Below are 18,313 nucleotides of genomic sequence, written 5' to 3' on the forward strand. Positions count from 1 at the left end.
CTGCGCCCCCCCCATCCGCCCACTCCTTTATCGCTCCTCAGCCGGGAGACTGATGATTTGCAGGGAATAAATATTAGAATTTTTATTTGATAAATAATTCACTGGACAACAAATGAGGTACACGGTAAACGTCGATAATGAATAAAATGACCTGGGGTCTTTCTATTTTTTTTATTTTTTAAATAAAGCAGGGCCTGGCAGTCCGCAGATCCTTGTGCGCTCAGTTTCAACTTCCCCGCTTTCACCAGTGGGTGGAGGAATGGATGGGTGGGTTCAGAGGGGATCCCCATCAACACGAGGCCGGACAGAAGCTTATTGTTGCACAAATGATTGACTATTAACGTCCTGGACACGAATGCATGTCTTGAAATATTCACGGATTAAAGAGAAATCAGATATATAGATTTCCCCAATTTATATGTTATATACTCATTAGACTAGAGTTCGGGGACATTAACAGATTTGGCCCTGCAGAATACCTGACCTTTTCCGTGGGTGATCTAGCTATGGATCCGCAGCTTCCTCTGAAAGACAAAAACTGGAACCATGTAACTTTTAAGGAAAGTATAATTTACTTCAAAAGAAGATCAGGCCATGAGACTGTCGGCATCCCAAACACTTGCTCGAGGCCACAAACTCTGGCCCTTGAAATGCTGCTCACATACACACAGCAGTAAGCCTACACTGCAGTGCAAACACAGACTGTATATAAGGACATAGAGGCTTTTCATACGATCTAAGTACAACAACACAGTAACATGGTCTCCCCCCCCCGTCTAAGCTTAAAAGGGCCTCCTTTTCCCCCGTTTATTATTTCAGATGCACACTGCGGACCTGGATTCCAAATGTTCATTTTGAAGTGAAGCACAGCAGGTGGTGTTCATCATCCCAGTATCTCAGTACTGCCCAGGCCCCACCGGTAACAGCAATTTCCCAAGCCATTAAACACTACGGTGAAGGAGTGGCAGGCAGGATAACCAGCACCTTCTGGGATGTGTATGTATTTCTTTTTAAAGAGTATCTTGCATAATGCCTGCCCCCAACCTCTGCTACTCACGTGCAGCATGTGACATAGCCAAAGAAACTCCCCCCTAGAGCAAACTATGTGTCGGCTAGGATATGCAGCCCGCCATAAAACACACTCGGGCACACACACAGATGCTTACTCCCACTGTACGCCTGCAGAAAGCCAATCTCTTCTTCCTATCTTTTCCATTTTACACTGCATGAAACACGGGCACTGACAAAGCACACTGAATAGGTTATTCCTCTCATCTCTCATGTCACGGACTCAGCTCGAGCCGAGCGCCGACACCGACTATGTCTCAGCGTGCGTGTCGTTTCAAGGCTGGTTTGCCTCATTGTCAGCTTTTATGGGATTACAACATTGATGACGACTGGACCGTAGCTGACAGACACCTAAAAGATGCACACGAACACACACACGCACAGAAACAACAACACAGGAGAAGCTGGAGAAGCCACTAATATGCTCACAGGCAGAACAGTAATAGGAGATAATATTAAGGAAGCAGGCAGTTGTCTGAGGCTGCATGTGGCTTGAATAGTAATGAGGCTGCAGTATGTTCCAGATATTTAACCCACATTAGTGGGAAGCTGCGCTTACAATGTCGGCAGCCATTACACTGTTTCTACATGTGAGCATATTGCCTGTGGTGCGTTGCCCCCACTGTGCAGTTAGGTACAGTAATAACAAGGACATCATTAGAATGAACCCACTGATTATCATCTAACCGCAGAGCAGGTTCAAAACTGCAAATCTGGGCCATCGACTTTATATGCAGTCTGTGGTCTGAACCTACAGTCCAAACTGTACCACCTGAATGCAAGATGGGGGGGTTAAAAGAGTTTAAACCTAGGAGGTGTAGGTGTGTTAATATGCGCCATCTACAGGTAAAGAGAACATCTTCAAACTGCTGTCCATCGCCTGCATTCTGGGTGCAAAGGAGGGATCCTGCACCATTTACAAAATCATAACCAAGGGATTTTAAGACCTCAGTAAACACAAAGGAAGACCAAGAGATCATACTGATAGTTATGACAGGGCAGAAATCAGTGCAACACCAAGTACGCTGTTTTTCTTCATGCATGACAATAAACTGAATATTTCTGTTAAAGTTAATGTTAAACAATTTGACATAAAACAGAAACTTTATATATTATAAAGTTCACCTGCACTGTTACACAGAAATTTTACACGGAATCTAAGACTAGGACTTCATGTTTCCTTTAATTTCAGACTTTTTGAGATAATATTTTGTACAAAGTCTAGTCCTATCCATGGGAGGCAAGACTGGAGCCATAAATAAACAAATAAATAACTAAAGCAGCTATCACATTACCGGCTGGCTTAGGACTCCATGTTGCCATGTTGGTTTTCCCCCTTTTATAGCCAGCAGTGGCCATATTTGAAGAAGAGGGTGGATCGCTAACTTATCAACTGGACTTGACTGTTTTGAACCCTTCGTCATTTTCACTGTTGCTTCCAATGGCCACTCATACAATAAATGGCCTGTATTTGTATAGCGCTTTACACGTTCAGTCATCCACCCATTCACACACTGGTGATGGCAAGCTACATTGTAGCCACAGCCACCCTGGGGTGCACTGACAGAGGCGACAATAGTGACTTGTCAATCACAAGGTTGATCCAGTCATAAACATTTCATGCTTTATCCTTATTTCCCTCTTATTGGGTCCACAGTTTACAAAATGAACATCTTATTGTTTTCAATAAATCTTGAAAGTAGATTTCCAGGCTGGCTTTACTTTTCACATCGGAAAGCGGTGTCCATCTTTTATATACAGTCTATGGCTTGCAAGACGGGCAGAACATGCAGCAGTGGCTTGTTATTTTACTTTCCTACCACAGACGTGTGTTTGTTCGCATGCAGCAGTCTTAAAGGCTGAAGGTTGTTAATGCTGCTTAGTTGTTGCTTTTCCACGTTACATTAAATTATATAGCATGCGTATATTAAATATTACTTGTATCCAGAGCCTGTGTGTCTAAGTTTGGGACCAACAAGCCATTACACAGTGCATGAAGATGAATGGTATTACAGGCAAATGGCACACTCAGTTGTAAATAGTGTCTGTGTAATATAGTGATGCAATTACAAGGAGCCCAGACAGAGGATGCACAACTAGAAAAAAAAAAACACCCTGGAAAAAAGAGAGAGAAGGTGGGGGCACGAAGGACGTCTCTCTGCAAAGCAGCCATCATTTATCATCACACTCAGACGCAGCAGTCAAAGTATTTATTGGTGACAAAGTGTAAAAATCCCTTTATCAAATTCCTAAAGACATGACCTCAGTTGTGACAGGAAAAGGACTTCATCAGAAAATGAGTGAGCAAACTTTAAAGATAACTGCACTTCTTTTGAATAAAAAGTCATTTTTAAAACCCACCCAAAAAAAGGGCACCTGAGTACCAACAAACCATGACATGATTTAAGAAAAGTCTTAACTTACACTGACAAGATTATGACTCACAGTAACAAAAATGAAACCGTAATGGAGCGAAAGAGACAAGTCCAATATTTCCTGTTCCTGTCTTTACTTCCAGTTTTTCTCCGTCCCTTCAAAAACACATCTCGCACAGCTTTATTCATTCAGCACGCGTTGTCCTCCTGCTTTCACCAGGCCAATATTTTTCTCTAATTTCTTCTCCACTTCTTCACCATCTCTCTGAGAAACTCCCAGCATGGGGCATGTTTTGGGGCAACTCTTATTTTCTAATTTCAGGCATGGGTGACTTATTGACGCCTGTGCTTGATCTTCATTCTCTGTCCCCGCAGTCCATGAGTGGGGGACAGGCCTGATGCAAGTCTCAGTCTTTTTTTTTTTTTTTTTTTACTTTGTACATTTTTCCAACTTTGTAGTACATGCAAACAAAAAATACGAAAAAAAGAACACAAAAGAAACAAACTAAAAGGAATAAAGCGCACCTAATCTGTGGGGTGAAGAAAACAAAGAATAATTATACACATATGTATAGAGAAGTACTGTCTTATCAATCCCGTCCCAAAAACACCATCCACCCAGACTCTTACATCCATATGAAGGCTGCCAGACAGGGCCCGAAGTCTGGTCCTCTCCCCGACAGGTCCAGTTCCATTTCCATTCACAATCACAACATATTTGAACCCGGAGCGGGTATTAGCAGGACCCCATTCTCTCAGGGCCTGGCCGTCCGCCTATGCCTCAAAGGACCAAGAACCAAAAGCTATTTGAATTAAGAAGAGGAAAAAAAAAAAAAAAAAAAAAACCCTCAGAGGAGAGGTCCCTGCCTTATGGGGTTGAGTGAGTCTTATAGGCTATCCATTTTGTCCACAGTTTATCAGATTTCAGTCTCAAAGTGTAGGTCATCTCTGTCTCTAGAGATCTATCTATATCTATCCTCAATTACATCAGTTCATTCTTCCAATTTTAAAGGGTCACTTTTCAGCCAGTTTTTTGTTATTATCTTTTTGCTTGACAACAACATAATTTTAAACAAGTAATGGTCCTCCTTTCTTACATTTTCCCATATTCCAAAATACAATACTCGTGCCTCACATGACATGCTTTCCCAGTAAGGTTTGCTATTTTTACACTTCCAAAACACATGAGAATGATTGGCGTCCCAGTCTCCACATAATCTCCAGCATTGTTGGGGTGTTTTCAGCTGCTTGCTTTTGATATAAGGTGTAATAAAGAACCTAATCACATTTTTCCAGCCATATTCTCTCCATCGTCTAGAGCTGGTGGAATTATGCTATGAGAGACAAACGGATCGCCAGTCATCCTCTGACATAATTCAGATTCCCACTTTTGTTTAATATATAATGTTTCATTCCTATTCTAATTTTGCAGACCAGTCTTTTTTTGAGTCCAGATATGCAGTTACATTCACAAAGTTGCTTCTCTTTCAGGACTTTGAGATGACGAGGTCAGTAGATGACACCCAGAGCAAAATCCAGTAGAAAACACGTTCTACGTGATTCAGAACTCGTCTATTTGATGTGAATCGACATTAAAAAGATTTGCAACAGCTGAATCTTGAGGATAAAATGACCATTTTAAATGTCTGCTTTGCATTTCCAACTTTATGTTCCAACTGGGAGAATATGCAGAGCAGGAGGAGAGTCTTAAAGCTGTTTACTGCTGATGTAGACTGTCATAAATCCCGTATATTACCATGGAGCTACTCCATTCACAACCTTTATTTCCTCTGGAGGAGAGCTGAATGCCGCCTCTCCTGCAAACGCAACACCTCCAGCACATTCAGTCCATGCTTGTTGAGGTTCCTTGGTGCTTTGTGATGTTATTACCAACGTAACAAATGATAAAAACCTTTCTGAGATGGTGACTTTTAACAATTGCTTCTTCACACCAAGAGTGCGCTTGTTTTCAGTGGAAAAAAAATAAGCTGTGTTCAAGGTTTGTTGCTACATTAGAGAATTTCTAAATTAGGCAAATGATCACAGGAATGTTCTTCGCCGTTGCAGGAGAACACATTACCTTTCGAGGTGTCCAGCTTTCTAGAACAGAAAGGGAATCAACACCTTCCTGCTTTTAGGGTAGTCCTCAAACTTGGCACGGTACCATCTGCAGAGCAAGAACAAAGGAACAAGAAATTTTCCTGTGTTAATTCTGAATTTTGTTTAAAATGTACAGTGTGCACACTCCAGGAAAATTGCTCCGAGTGTGAGAACGCTGCCTGTTTTTGTTCTTACTTGTGGTGGGCCACAGCTCTGCTAGCGAGGACCACTGCGGTAAAGATGGCGAAGGCTGCACTGTGAACAGAGTGACCAGCCAGAGTGAAGCCAGCCCACTCTGTTATCTCGCCCAAGAAGTTGGCCCCAGACACGTACTCGAACATGCCGCCTGTGGGTGGAAGACAGCGACATTAGAGCAGGTGGGTTTCTCCTTTGATGTGCTCACTGATGCAAAAATAACCCAAACATTTTCATGTTGAGGGAAATAAAATCCAGTGACTTTTTGCAGAATACAATTTGATACTAAGCTGAAGAAGTGGTGACATTTCCACTGCCTGTGAATCTTATTTGGAGGCAACATGCAGTTACAAAATGCAAAGGGCATTCACAGAGCTGGCTTCATACCACACATACATGGCTGAGCACTCAGTATGCGACTGCAGGCTATGTGCTCAGCAGTGCTGCTACCCTTTATGTGAAAATAGCAGATTCTTGGCTGAGGGGATTCCAGACGTGCCTGTAGGTTGATCTGGAGCAACAAAGCTCACAGCTTCCTCACACCTCGCCTTCTCTGCTCTATTTTCTTTAAGGTTCAGGGAAGGATTGTTTCAACAGGTCAGTGCAAGTTCAGGCTCAAGGTGCTTTTGTTGTGACTACGCTCCCAGTCAGGGGAGCCGCTCACTTTGTGAACCCGTTATGATTACAGATTTATTTAACAGAGGTAGAAGCCAACTTATGGTTTGGATTTTTCAGAGAAAACAGTTTGATTCCATGTACCCACCGTACAGCCTGTTTTGCAAAAGGAATTTGGACGTGAACCAATGCCTTGTTTACCCAACCCCCTCCTTACATGTCACATCTTATACAGTGCTCAGCCAGTTAAATGCAGTACAAGGTCACACACACACTTAAAAAAAACCAAAACCAAACCATAAATCCACTCATGTTTCAGTTGTTAGGTCTGTTTTAGCCAAGCTGGGGCGGGCTGCACAGCAAACTCTTCCTAAAATGGGTTTACTCATCAGAGAACGTTGAGGTGTTGCATTCCCCTCCCAAAAACACCGAAACAAACAAAACATTTATCGACCATTTGTACGGAGAACCACCAACCATCATTTTGACACTCAGTGTTAAATGCTGCAGTCCTGACTGCCTAACAACATGAAGGCTGTATAGCATGACCCAGATCTAGCTAGATAGCTCAATATATAAGGCACTGTCGTTAGATAAAAGATTAGTAATTATCACAGGGTTTGAATGGATCTGGGATGGAATTCTGATCCAGGGTGTTGGATAACAGATGTGTGGAGAATTAGACGAGTTGCTGCCTGTGTAGAGCAGCAAGTGAACCATAGCTGAACTAAACAGAGTCGAGTCTGTAGAACAGGGGTCGGCAACCCTAGGCAGGGTTAACTGATGGCACCATAGCTGGACGGGCATACCAGACATTTGCTCGGTGGGCCGATGATTTTTTTTTTTTTTGGAACGGTATAAACAATGAAAGGTGGTGGATTGGCTAGATACTGGTCGGTGTGTAAAAATAACTCAGTTGTTTGGTGGTGGCTATGGCGGAGCTTCCGCAGATTCAGTAAAATTAACAAGTGGTGGAGGCCAGCAGGTGGATGAGGGAGAGGGGAGACAGGAGGAGGAGAGACCCGAGGCGGCCGCCAGTCCGAGTGTCAGGTGAACTGAACTTCAGGTAAGAAGTTACGACCTGCAGTCTATCTGGGTCAGATATAAACCAAGTTTAGGTGGAGTTTATTTTCGTTATGCTGACTTTTTACAGTCAGTTACAATAACTCGTACTGCGTGCTAACTAGCATGACGGAGTTTCTATACAGCTGGGTGGTGCTATGATGTTACTGATAGTGAACTTTATTTTATCCATAAGGTCAGCTAGTAGAGTTGCCACCCGCCCCGTACAAACGGAATCATCCCGTATTCAGAGACATTATTACGCGTTTCGTGTTGAGCTGAGATGTCTAGGATGGAAAAAGACACAAAGCTGGATTTATTCTGTCTTTGCTGCACAGCTGCCTCTTCTTCTCTCATTCTCCCCCCTCTCTCTCCTGTTTCTACTTCAATCATGAAACTGATCAATGATCAGCTGATCGTCTCTCTTGTTTGTTTATCGCCCACTTTGCGCCAGAAAGAGGAAACCAGCGGATGTCGCGCTAAACAACAGCAGCACGTTTAAGCTTGATCAGCTGTTGTTAGAATTTATTTAATATTAACTTCTAGTATCAGCTGATGTTTGCTGGAGCCACAGCTGTAAAGCTGCTGGTCATGATGTCTGTTTGGATGTGTGGTGAGAGGGAAACATGAAGATGAAACCAGGAGATGTCCTTACTGAATCATCAGAGCTGAACAGGTGATGGAGAAACAGGTTTACCTTTTAGGTGACATGGATGAGTTGAAGGGAAGTTATGAACTGTTTCTGAGAGACAAATAACACCAGGATCCTTTTCTAAGTAGCTGACAGCTGGTAACTGTACAGGGGCAGGTCTAGCAAAGTTTTGCCAGGAGGGCAGGTAGGGCATTAACAGGGAAAGGGGGGCACAAAGAAATACTTTCTTATTCTCATTTAAAATGTCTGGCTGTTATTAAATTATCTGAAGCTTACAATGAAAGTTTTTATCTGATGTAAAATGTATAGAAATCATACATATACCAACAAGACTGTACATCACTGTCACAACAGCGTTTGTTTTCATTCAAAGGCTTTATGGCTTTAATACCTGGGGGGCCGGTCTCTAGTCAAAATGCCCGGGTCAATTTTTTGTCCCAGTCCAGCCCTGGGCACGACACGCAGTGAGTTAATCTGAGAAGGTGCATCAAAAAAAATAAATGGTCGCGCCACCAGTGCACATCGCAAATTAGCTCTCATAGACACATTAGTTGTGCCTCTTCTTAATGACGGTATCTTAGCTAAAAACCCAACTACCAGATTCAACTTGTAATTGGCTAAAAATAACTTAGCCTACTGGTGAGAGGGACGCTGTTGGCTTTCCACATTCCGACACTTCAAAGGTTTCTGGAGCTTTCCGCTCAGCACAGCATCAGCACCACGGAAATACTCTGATACATACATAGACTCGAGACACAATGCATTTTGGGACTTTCAGGTGTTTGGACCAATGTTTTATTTTCTGATCAAACCAGAAATCTTTAATGAGCAGCTGGATTTGTCTCACATTAACTGAGTTAATGCCAGTTAATGCAACATCGAAGCAGCTGGAATCCACAGCTGTGTGTGTTCATGGAGGTGGATTTTCACCTGCTGGACGTCACTATCTGACAAGTTTAACTGTCCTCAGAACATTGCAGAGGCCTTATTGACAGTATTTGGCTCTACATATCTGTGTGAGCAGATTTTCTCTCACATGAAGAGAGTCCTCAGGTCTGAATGCTGGACCCTCGGAGACCCGAGTCTCTGAGTGGGAGACCAGAGATCACATTAACATGTGTGACTCTGTATTAACAAACATGCCATATTGGCCCAGTTTATTTTTCTTATCATTGTTGTGAGGAGACCATAAATAGCATTTGTATTTTCTGTTGTTCAGTTCATTTGCTGTTCTGGATAAAAAGTCTTTTTTTGTTTCAAAATAGCTGAGAACTATTCGCTGACAGCTGCCAACATCTGCGAACAAATATAATCCTATAAAGTGGCTCTATATAGTGTGTAACTGTTCATATAGAGCGTTATTCAATTTATTGCTAATGCAATCATATGGATGGCACACTGACCTCTGAGGAAATTTTAAATGGCACTTGCCATCAGAAAGGTTGCCGACCCCTGCTGTAGAAAGTAAAGAGTGAAGTCCAGATCAGAGTAGGGCTGCTCAATTAATCGAATTTTAATCACGATTACGATCTGGGCTTTCAACGATCATTAAAAATGACTGAGCCGATTATTAGCCCCTCCCTCATTTATCCGCGACACCTTAAAGGCCGGTCCGTGAAAATATTGTCGGGCATAAACCGGTCCGTGGCGCAAAAAAGGTTGGAGACCGCTGATTAAGAGGACCCGAGGGAAGCTCGGAAAGCTAAGCAGAAGTTATTTGGAGAGGAGAGTGACTGCCGTTGGTTGAAAAGAGGTAAAAAAAAAAAACAAAAAACTTCAGTGGTGTTGCACACTATTTTATATTATTTTTTTAAAGTCATTGTTAACCCTTTAAAGCCGGTCAGAGCAGCACGCTCCGTTTTGTGTAACTATTTTTAAATCCCTGTAGAACCTGGACCGTGTAAGCTAGCGCAATAATTTATTTTGCATATGAAACCGGAGGAGTTGTACTTACATCTTATGCCATCAGCTTGTCCTCGGTCACGGTTTCCTTCCACATAAAGCTTTACAAAAATTGCATAAAAAGCGCTTGCAGGAACAAAAACATAATATTCCAGAAACACGCTTTGCCGATCCGATCAGCTGTTCGTAACACTTCCCACAGTGAAACAGACGTCAGCACGAACTATCACATGTCCGCCATTTCCTGGCTGAAACCGGAACTGACGTCATTTTCGCGGAAATGTAGTTTTTTACTTGTAGGCCTTAAAAGCCTATACTGGTCATGTTTGACTTTTCTGAATAGTTGCTGGGATGCTTAGAACTCGAGTTGCACTGCTGGAAATAGTTTATTTTGATGCACCTGCTGTTTTCTTTGCAAATTTGCATCATAGGATTGTTTTTTCGTTTTTCCTGCAATAAAAATTGGTGTATCTCCAAAATAAAACTATGAAGACACTCAAAATAAATTTCCTGTTGTTGTAAACTATTTTTTGCAACTTTTTTGTATTTAAAGTTTTGAGGGATAAACCTCTTAAATTTCTCCAAGTAGAAATATATGTAAAAAAAACAAAAACGATTTTCGATTTTTTTGTAGTTTATTGCACTTTTTTGCAATTAATGTAGTTACTATGGACTTAATGCATACATATTATTAAAATATGGTAAATGGTAAATGGCCTGTATTTATATAGCGCTTTACTAGTCCCTAAGGACCCCAAAGCACTTTACATATCCAGTCATCCACCCATTCACACACTGGTGATGGCAAGCTACATTGTAGCCACAGCCACCCTGGGGCGCACTGACAGAGGCGAGGCTGCCGGACACTGGCGCCACCGGGCCCTCTGACCACCACCAGTAGGCAACGGGTGAAGTGTCTTGCCCAAGGACACAACGACCGAGACTGTCCAAGCCGGGGCTCGAACCGGCAACCTTCCGATTACAAGGCGAACTCCCAACTCTTGAGCCACGATCGCCCGTTTATGGGCTATAACAGTTGTATAGCAACTTGAAATGCTCCCACAAATGGCACTACAACATGTAAAAAAAATAATATAAGCTCTGGCGGACTTGGTTCTATAGTAGGTCTTAAAGGGTTAAATAAATATCGTCAAATAATCGAGATCTCAATTTCAGTAAAAATAATCGTGATTATCATTTTTGCCATAATCGAGCAGCCCTAGATCAGAGTAGCTGAATTGGGCCTGAGGAGCTGAGGGAGGTGACGGGCTGCAGAGTGAATGGCAAAAAGCTGCAGAATGACAAGTGAACAGTTTTCTCCTTTGCAGCCTCTTTATCGTGGTTAGTGAAGAGCCGTGCAGAATATTTTGGCTGTTGGCAACTTGGTCTGTCACAGATCAAGAGGCAACTCTGACTGAGAAACCAAAGGTCATCATATGTTCTTACATTACGGACTTTTCAGTCACATGGTTGACCCAGCCTGAGGCATGCTCTGCATTTAAGCCTCCCTTCTAACCAACTGGGGCAGTGGTTTACAAAATGAACATGTTATATTCAATGAGACTTGAAAGTAATAAGTGAAAACACCAACAGCTTGTTTCAGAAATCCCATGTGAAATGTGATTTTTTGTTTTGCTTTTGTAGTGTTGTCAACTGACCCTTCTGTGCTTAAAACACTCCAATGTTAAAAATGTAAACAAATACTATAAATACATCAATCTGAAAGCACATTAGTCTCAAATAACATGAACACTTCATAAAGATGAATTATGTACACAGCCTGAATACTGAATAAGTGAGGGTTTCACATTTACACACATCTTCCACTGTACGCCTGGCTAACTGTCTAACAATTACTGTCAACTCTGTGTGGTTTAAAAGATTTCCATGTTTGTGTCAGTGAAAGCAAACACACTAAAAGTCCTACAAGTTGGACCGTATTAGAGGATGTGCAGCAAGAGCTGTTTATACAGTAATGTAAGGGCTCACAGAGGCCCAGGCAAAGACAGCTAGTGACAACCTGTGATTCTGCTTAGTGTGATCTGTATAATCATGAGACCACACTGGAAAATTAGCATCTAGCACACAGAGACCGCAGCGTCGAGGGCCATTATGTGATTGCAGGTTTTGTGACTTCCTTCTCACTCATCACGTGTGCTGCAACAAAAACATTCAGAGTCTAAACCTAAGAATAAGTAGCGCCACAATGTAAAAACGGCACCGTTTACAAGGAAGGACTGTATCCTAAAATTGAAGAAGGCCCTGTCTCAGAATTTCATGAAAGTATTTTATGCTTATTTCAAGCTGTATACTTTTATTTTTGGAATTTGCTAGAATAGCTTTATTGGAAACCATGCTTATTTATTTTATACTAATCTTAGCATGGCCCCTCAGTTACTCCTCTGCCTGAAACTATGTTTCACAAATACGTAATCGATTTGATCAGTTTCCCCCTCTACATTCTGTATGCATATGCCAGTTTTTACATGCATACACAACGTATAAAAGGTAAACTTGGTGTGACAGTGTTCTGAGTTAAGCTCTTAAATAAATAAATAAATAAATAAATAAATAAATAAAGTTTACCAGCACAATCGATGTACAGTTCGCCCAGGACTGAGAGAAATTACATTGCCCCATTCTTTATAGCTTACTTTACAGAGTACAATGAAAACCTAATGAAATGATTTCATTATATATTGTTTTCTTTCGTCGTTTAATGATCAAATTACTAACAAAAATGTTGCACTGCTTACTTTAGGCTGAGTATGCAAAAACTTAAGACTACACTTACAGAAATGATTTATCCTTAATTACTGGACACCTGCTGTTGAATTTATTTCTGAACAGAAAATTAAATAGTCTAAATCAAAGGTGTCAAACATTAGGCCTGGGGCCCAGAATCAGCCCGGCACAGACTCCAATTAGGCCCAATGGACAGTTTTGGACAATATGAAGGAGTGCACACATTTTGAACTGTATTTTCATTTTTTTTCTCCCCCTCAACACAGACGCTACACTTTTTTGGTTGTTTTTTAACAACAAGTCCACAATTTTTAAAAGGCTATTTTATTGCGAATTAACAAAACTTTCTGCTGTACAATTACAGGACAGTCTGAGTGACAAACTTTATGTAATTTTAAACATTTATGTCTTACAGCTTAAACTGAGCTTGAGTAGTGCTGACAGATTATTTCTTCAACACAGCAGCATTTCTAGAACAGATAGAAGAACTGAGACAACCTTGAAACGACACCACTTTTTCCTATGAAGTTATCTCAGGGACAAAATGTGTACCTAAACTCCTTTACGCTGACAGAAAGAGTTTCACTGGTTTGACCCACTGGAGATTAAAATGAGTTTAAAATCCCAAGTCTAAATAAAATGTCAGAGTCTGACTGAAGCTCTTACCTTTGGGAACCTTGTAACCAGTCTCTCCGGGCTTTCTCAGGTTCCTAAGGATGTGGTCAGATTGTACATTTATAAACCAGCCGACGAACCACAGTACCGAGCCTGGAGACAAAAGCAAAAGCTGTTTCAGCAAGTGACTGTACTGACAAAAAGCCAGAGAGCAAACCTTTGCGTTTCTTTTTCTTTTAGCATTTCCACATTTTGATGAATACTCCTGGTTTCCTTCCGAAAGCAACCTTAAAATATCATATTTTAAGTTTTCCTGCTAATCCAACTTAGGGTCACATACAGACTCGATATTTTCCCAGTTGTAAAAGGACAAAAGGGAAGGTTTTAAAAGAAAAACTGCGTTGAGAAACTGTTGTTATAAATAAAATACATACATACATGATGCTTTAGACAATGTGCACAAATTGGCGAACGTATTAAACTGTGTAATCACTGTCATCTGTGAGGTACAGCTCTCCAAATATCCACCCACATCTATCATTTCCTGACTTTTCAAAAATAGCTCACACTCCGGCTGTGGTTCTCAGACAGAAAGAGGGCAAAGTGCCCACAACAGGTCACTTTGTTGTGGGCAAAGTGCACCTTTGTAACCTTGTATCTCTGAGTCTCATTGATGAGTTGATGACTGAACCTGGGGTTATTTGGCATGCAGCCACCCCACTGACAAATCTGATAATTCTACCTTTCAAAAACCTTTATGTGTGTACAAACACCAACAACTATACATAACATCTTTCTCACTCACTTAGAAAAACTCAAATACATGTGGACAAATCACCTGATACCCACAGATCACATAGAATGCCCACATGGGCATTCAACATGTAAAACAAGAACATCTGGGCTTCCAGTGTATACCGAAACAGAACAGCTCGTAACCATTCTACTAGATAACACAGATATTTTTTTTTGGCTCAGTAATGCCTCCAGTCTTCCCAGATGAGCTGGAGGAAGGGGTGAGTCAGGTCTTAGCTCGTCTGCTTAGGCTGCTGCCTCCATGACCCGGATAAGCAGCAGAAAATGGGTGGATAGATACATGGCTGGACTTATCCCAGATATACTGCCACATGTGTATATGTTGCTTTATATGGGTTTTTGAAACCTGTCCAGCAGATGCTCTGCTGGACAGTTTTCAGCACAGCACAGTGCATGTAGAGGACTATGCAATCAGCAGAGCCTCACCTTCCCCTACTTAAAACTGATACTATGTAATCCAACTGATGCAGTCTACAGCGTGGTTATTTTTTAATTGCACAAGAGGATGAGAGTGCAATTGTAAAGTGGAAACTACATCCAGGACGCTTGGCTAGCCAAGAACCACAGTGAAAGCTGAGTGAATGCCGACGCCAGCCCATCAACCAGACCTTGAACTTCAACCGGTAACAAATTGATGAGCAGTCAGGCTGCAGTCGCTGTTTCTACAGTAAAATCACAGTGGAGATCGCTTTGAAGTCGCTGTGTTGGTTTTTATCTTTGTTTTGTGCAATACCAAGGACAAAAACCCCTGTCATTAGGACAGGGGTTTTTGTCGGTATGTGAAACTATAGCTTACAGGTTTATATTGTTAAATGGTAATTATGAAACAATGTGTTACGGGTCATTTTACATGAAAGTAATGTAACAAGTAGGATAACAAATCATCTTGAGTGCGCATGCGTCAACCATGCATCAACCATGCATGCAGCCTGTTATAGTTGCTCCTGTCTTTTCTCTTTAGTTTAACTTTTTTTCTTATTTATTTCTATGTCCTTTACTTTTAACTTAAATACAGAATTTTCCTTGGGGATTAATAAAGTATTCTGATTCTGCTTCAGACAAATTACTGAATCCTGGGAGTAATTAATCAACGTACTGCATTACTTTTAATAAATGTTTTATTTGTAATATGTGTGATAATTATTTTTTTAGAGTAACGACCCCAACACTGATCACAACAAAGAGGGGGAAATACCTCCAACATGGACAAACATTTGACCAGACAACATGCAATTAATTTGCATGACTTTAATGTCTTTGATATGCTGCTTAGCGATGGGGGTGATTCTCAAGGAAGATCCAGTGAGAATCGGTAAGAGAATGAATAAGGGATGGAATTGATAAGTGATATGGATACTAGCTCAATTCTTATCAATTCCCATCCCTATGTACACTTGTAAAATACTAATTACACTCAGTACAACATTTTAACTTCTGCACACAACAAAATAATTCACATTCCTGTTGCAAACAGTCAGGGAACAGGACACCTACCAATGAGGAAGCATGGATGTGTAACCCAGTATGCTGGGTACTCAGCATAATGGCTCAGGTACCTGATCTGCATGAAGCCATTATAGCAGCAGAACACAAAGGCCAGAGCGAATGAAGCGAACGGTGTCGGTTTCCCTCCTCTGATTAAAAATGGATAAATGCAGGCTCTGCAGAAGAAGAAGAAAAACACAACAAGAACACATTATTTTGAGTAATGGCATGTTTATACTGAAATGTATTCATCTGTGCACATTTTGACATCTCCTGTATCTGAGTTGCATAATCAATCAGGCGTTTCTTTGCCCAGTTGAAGGGGTACTTAAGCACTGCTCCTTGCGCAAGCCTGCTTATAACACTGTATAAATAAATAAACGTGACTGCCCACGGTTGCTTACCTCTGGACATAGTGAAGGAAATACATGGCAATGAGGAGCTGATTAGGTAGTAAAGACGTCTTGGAAGAAGATGTCCAGAGTAGCAGACACATAGGGAGCAGTAAGGCTGGCAGCTCCTGGACGAACCAGGCGAACCTGGCGTTAACTGGAAATCCATACTTGCTTGTAGCATACCGCCCGTAAGGAACATTTTCAAACAGCAAAGTAATAAAAGTGCAGGCTGCCATTAAAAACATGAAGTAAGCCATGCGGTCCAACATGTACAGCTCCTCTTCCTCTGAGGAGAAGAGCAGGGAGAGGAGAGCATCCATTTCGACCTGAGGGCTAATATTTAAAACTAAAACGTTCGCAATTAGCTAACTATACATACCGGTTATTCCCTAGCTTGCAGACAAGAGCCTGGACAGCGCATACGCTCGCGACCGATTCGGACCAATTAAGAGTTCTTGAACGATTACGCAACCGATCCTTTCAGCCAATGAAAGCGCTCGGTCTTTGCATCAGCATGTTAGATTGGATCCGATAGGTTTCTGAGTTCATAAAGTCGTCAGACTAAACTCTCGCGAGATCATAACCCAGCCGGAGAGCCGGCTGTTCGTGTATGAAAATGCTTATAAAAAGTCCAATCGGGGAAAAGTCATTTAACCTTCTCCTCATCCCCTACTTGCCAAATTTATACATTAACATTTATATCGACTGCTTTGTGCAAAACTCAGCTTGGTTAAACATCTCTCGGTTTAACATACGCAAATTGTTGCTGCAGTTTATTGTTGTAATCACAGCAATTCCCAGATGAGGTTGCCTATTTAACCCATCTCTTGGGTAATAACTTTCTGCTGGGTTAATGTGACGTTGTGTTATTTACTTCAAGCCAGGGTTATGCTACAGTTTTATATTTTCCTTCTTTCCAGGCTGCCACTACTGTTCAGTTTTAATGACAAATGGTTAGTCGATCTTTCTTAATGACTCTTTCTCAAAATTGAACTATAATGTGGAGTAATGTGGAAAACAGCAACTTGTACGGTCACTTTAATACTGTTATATAAAACATTGTTTTTACTTTTCATTGCTGTTAACATATAAACACACACAAAAAGAGACAAAGAATGTTTCATATAGAATACAAGCATTTTCAGTTCATCAATATTTTTCACAAAGAGTGGCTGTGTTTTCACTCATGTTTACACATTTACTACATTTTAAAATTAACATGAAGTGTTAAACTTGGGGACATGGCCATCATCTTCACCAACCAGCAGGCGAAGATTATGGAAAGTGTGAGAGAAGAAAGGCCAAAGGACCAAACGATATCATAACAATAATAGTAACAGATTTGTGTCTGTTATGTGTCTGCATATCTAAGATGATAAGATGTCAGCGATAAAAGTATATTATGCAGCCCCCTATAGGCCAAAAAGAATTCCTAACATATGTTTGGCAAACTGCTTGTATAGTGCTTCATGCTGTCGGCCATGAAGTTATAATGAAACAATGCTTTCATAAGATGTAGGTGGCTTATTGCAAAAAATGGGTCATTGCTAGGTGGTTGCTAGGCAATGATATTATGTTTAATACAGCGTTTGTCCATATAAATTACATGTTATTGTTATGGAAATAAAAGAATAGGATGCTTTCATAGGGGGTTGTTGGTGGATAAAAAAAGAAAGAAAAGAAAAACAGATCATTTTACCTCTTTGCTTGCTGGTTGCCATGCAACGTGAAGATAATATATTTAACTAGTGTTTTGTGTGTATAAAATTGCTGTGATGAAATAAAAAAGATGCAACATTTTAAGGTGCAAAAATTGCATAATTGCTAAAATAGGTCAATTTAACGGGTTGTTGGGTGGTTACTAGGCAGTATGATGATTCATAATATAGGACCTTTAAGGGACCCGTTTGGTTGATCAACTCCTGATCGTGTAGGATCACTGGTTATTATTTATTTATTTATTTATTTATTTATTTATTTTTAAAACAGAAATTTGATGAAGTAGGATTAATATAACATTCAGGGCCAAATAACGAACACATGTATGTTAAGGGAGTCTTTGTTATTTTCATAGACAATGATTTGCATAAAATCCCACAATGGCACATATTACGATTATATTAAAAAAACGAGTTGGGACACTTTTTAAATAATGTGTAAAAAAGTGAAGTTTGTGATTTCGACAATAAATATTAGTTATTTAATTTGCACAACTTTAATGGCATTAATTTAGGAAAACATACATTTATACAAATTCGGTCATCGTCATTCAAGCTGGAATGTATATA

General features: G+C 40.8%; 1 protein-coding gene across 1 annotated transcript; it reads right to left on the bottom strand.

Annotated features, from left to right (window-relative positions):
• Positions 1 to 3,263: 3,263 nt before the first annotated feature.
• Positions 3,264 to 16,484, bottom strand: srd5a1 (steroid-5-alpha-reductase, alpha polypeptide 1 (3-oxo-5 alpha-steroid delta 4-dehydrogenase alpha 1)). The gene is made up of 5 exons (XM_082520696.1): positions 16,035 to 16,484; positions 15,640 to 15,806; positions 13,381 to 13,482; positions 5,739 to 5,889; positions 3,264 to 5,610 (listed from the first exon to the last, which is right to left on the bottom strand). The coding sequence occupies exons 1-5, from the start codon at positions 16,343 to 16,345 to the stop codon at positions 5,544 to 5,546; spliced, it is 798 nt and encodes a 265-aa protein (XP_082376822.1). The 5' UTR covers positions 16,346 to 16,484; the 3' UTR covers positions 3,264 to 5,543.
• Positions 16,485 to 18,313: the final 1,829 nt, after the last annotated feature.

The sequence above is a fragment of the Aulonocara stuartgranti genome (genome assembly GCF_965226115.1).
Source record: "Aulonocara stuartgranti genome assembly, chromosome: 22".
Taxonomy (NCBI): Eukaryota; Metazoa; Chordata; class Actinopteri; order Cichliformes; family Cichlidae; genus Aulonocara; species Aulonocara stuartgranti.

What these genes read in the sequence shown, in the direction of transcription:
- srd5a1 (XM_082520696.1), bottom strand. Translation starts at nt 16,345, where the DNA reads ATGGATGCTCTCCTCTCCCTGCTCTTCTCCTCAGAGGAAGAGGAGCTG. An exon ending in TGGTTACAAGGTTCCCAAAG is followed by an intron (nt 5,890 to 13,380) that starts GTAAGAGCTTCA and finishes TTCCACCCACAG; the next exon opens with GCGGCATGTTCGAGTACGTG. An exon ending in AGAGCTGTGGCCCACCACAA is followed by an intron (nt 5,611 to 5,738) that starts GTAAGAACAAAA and finishes CTTGCTCTGCAG; the next exon opens with ATGGTACCGTGCCAAGTTTG.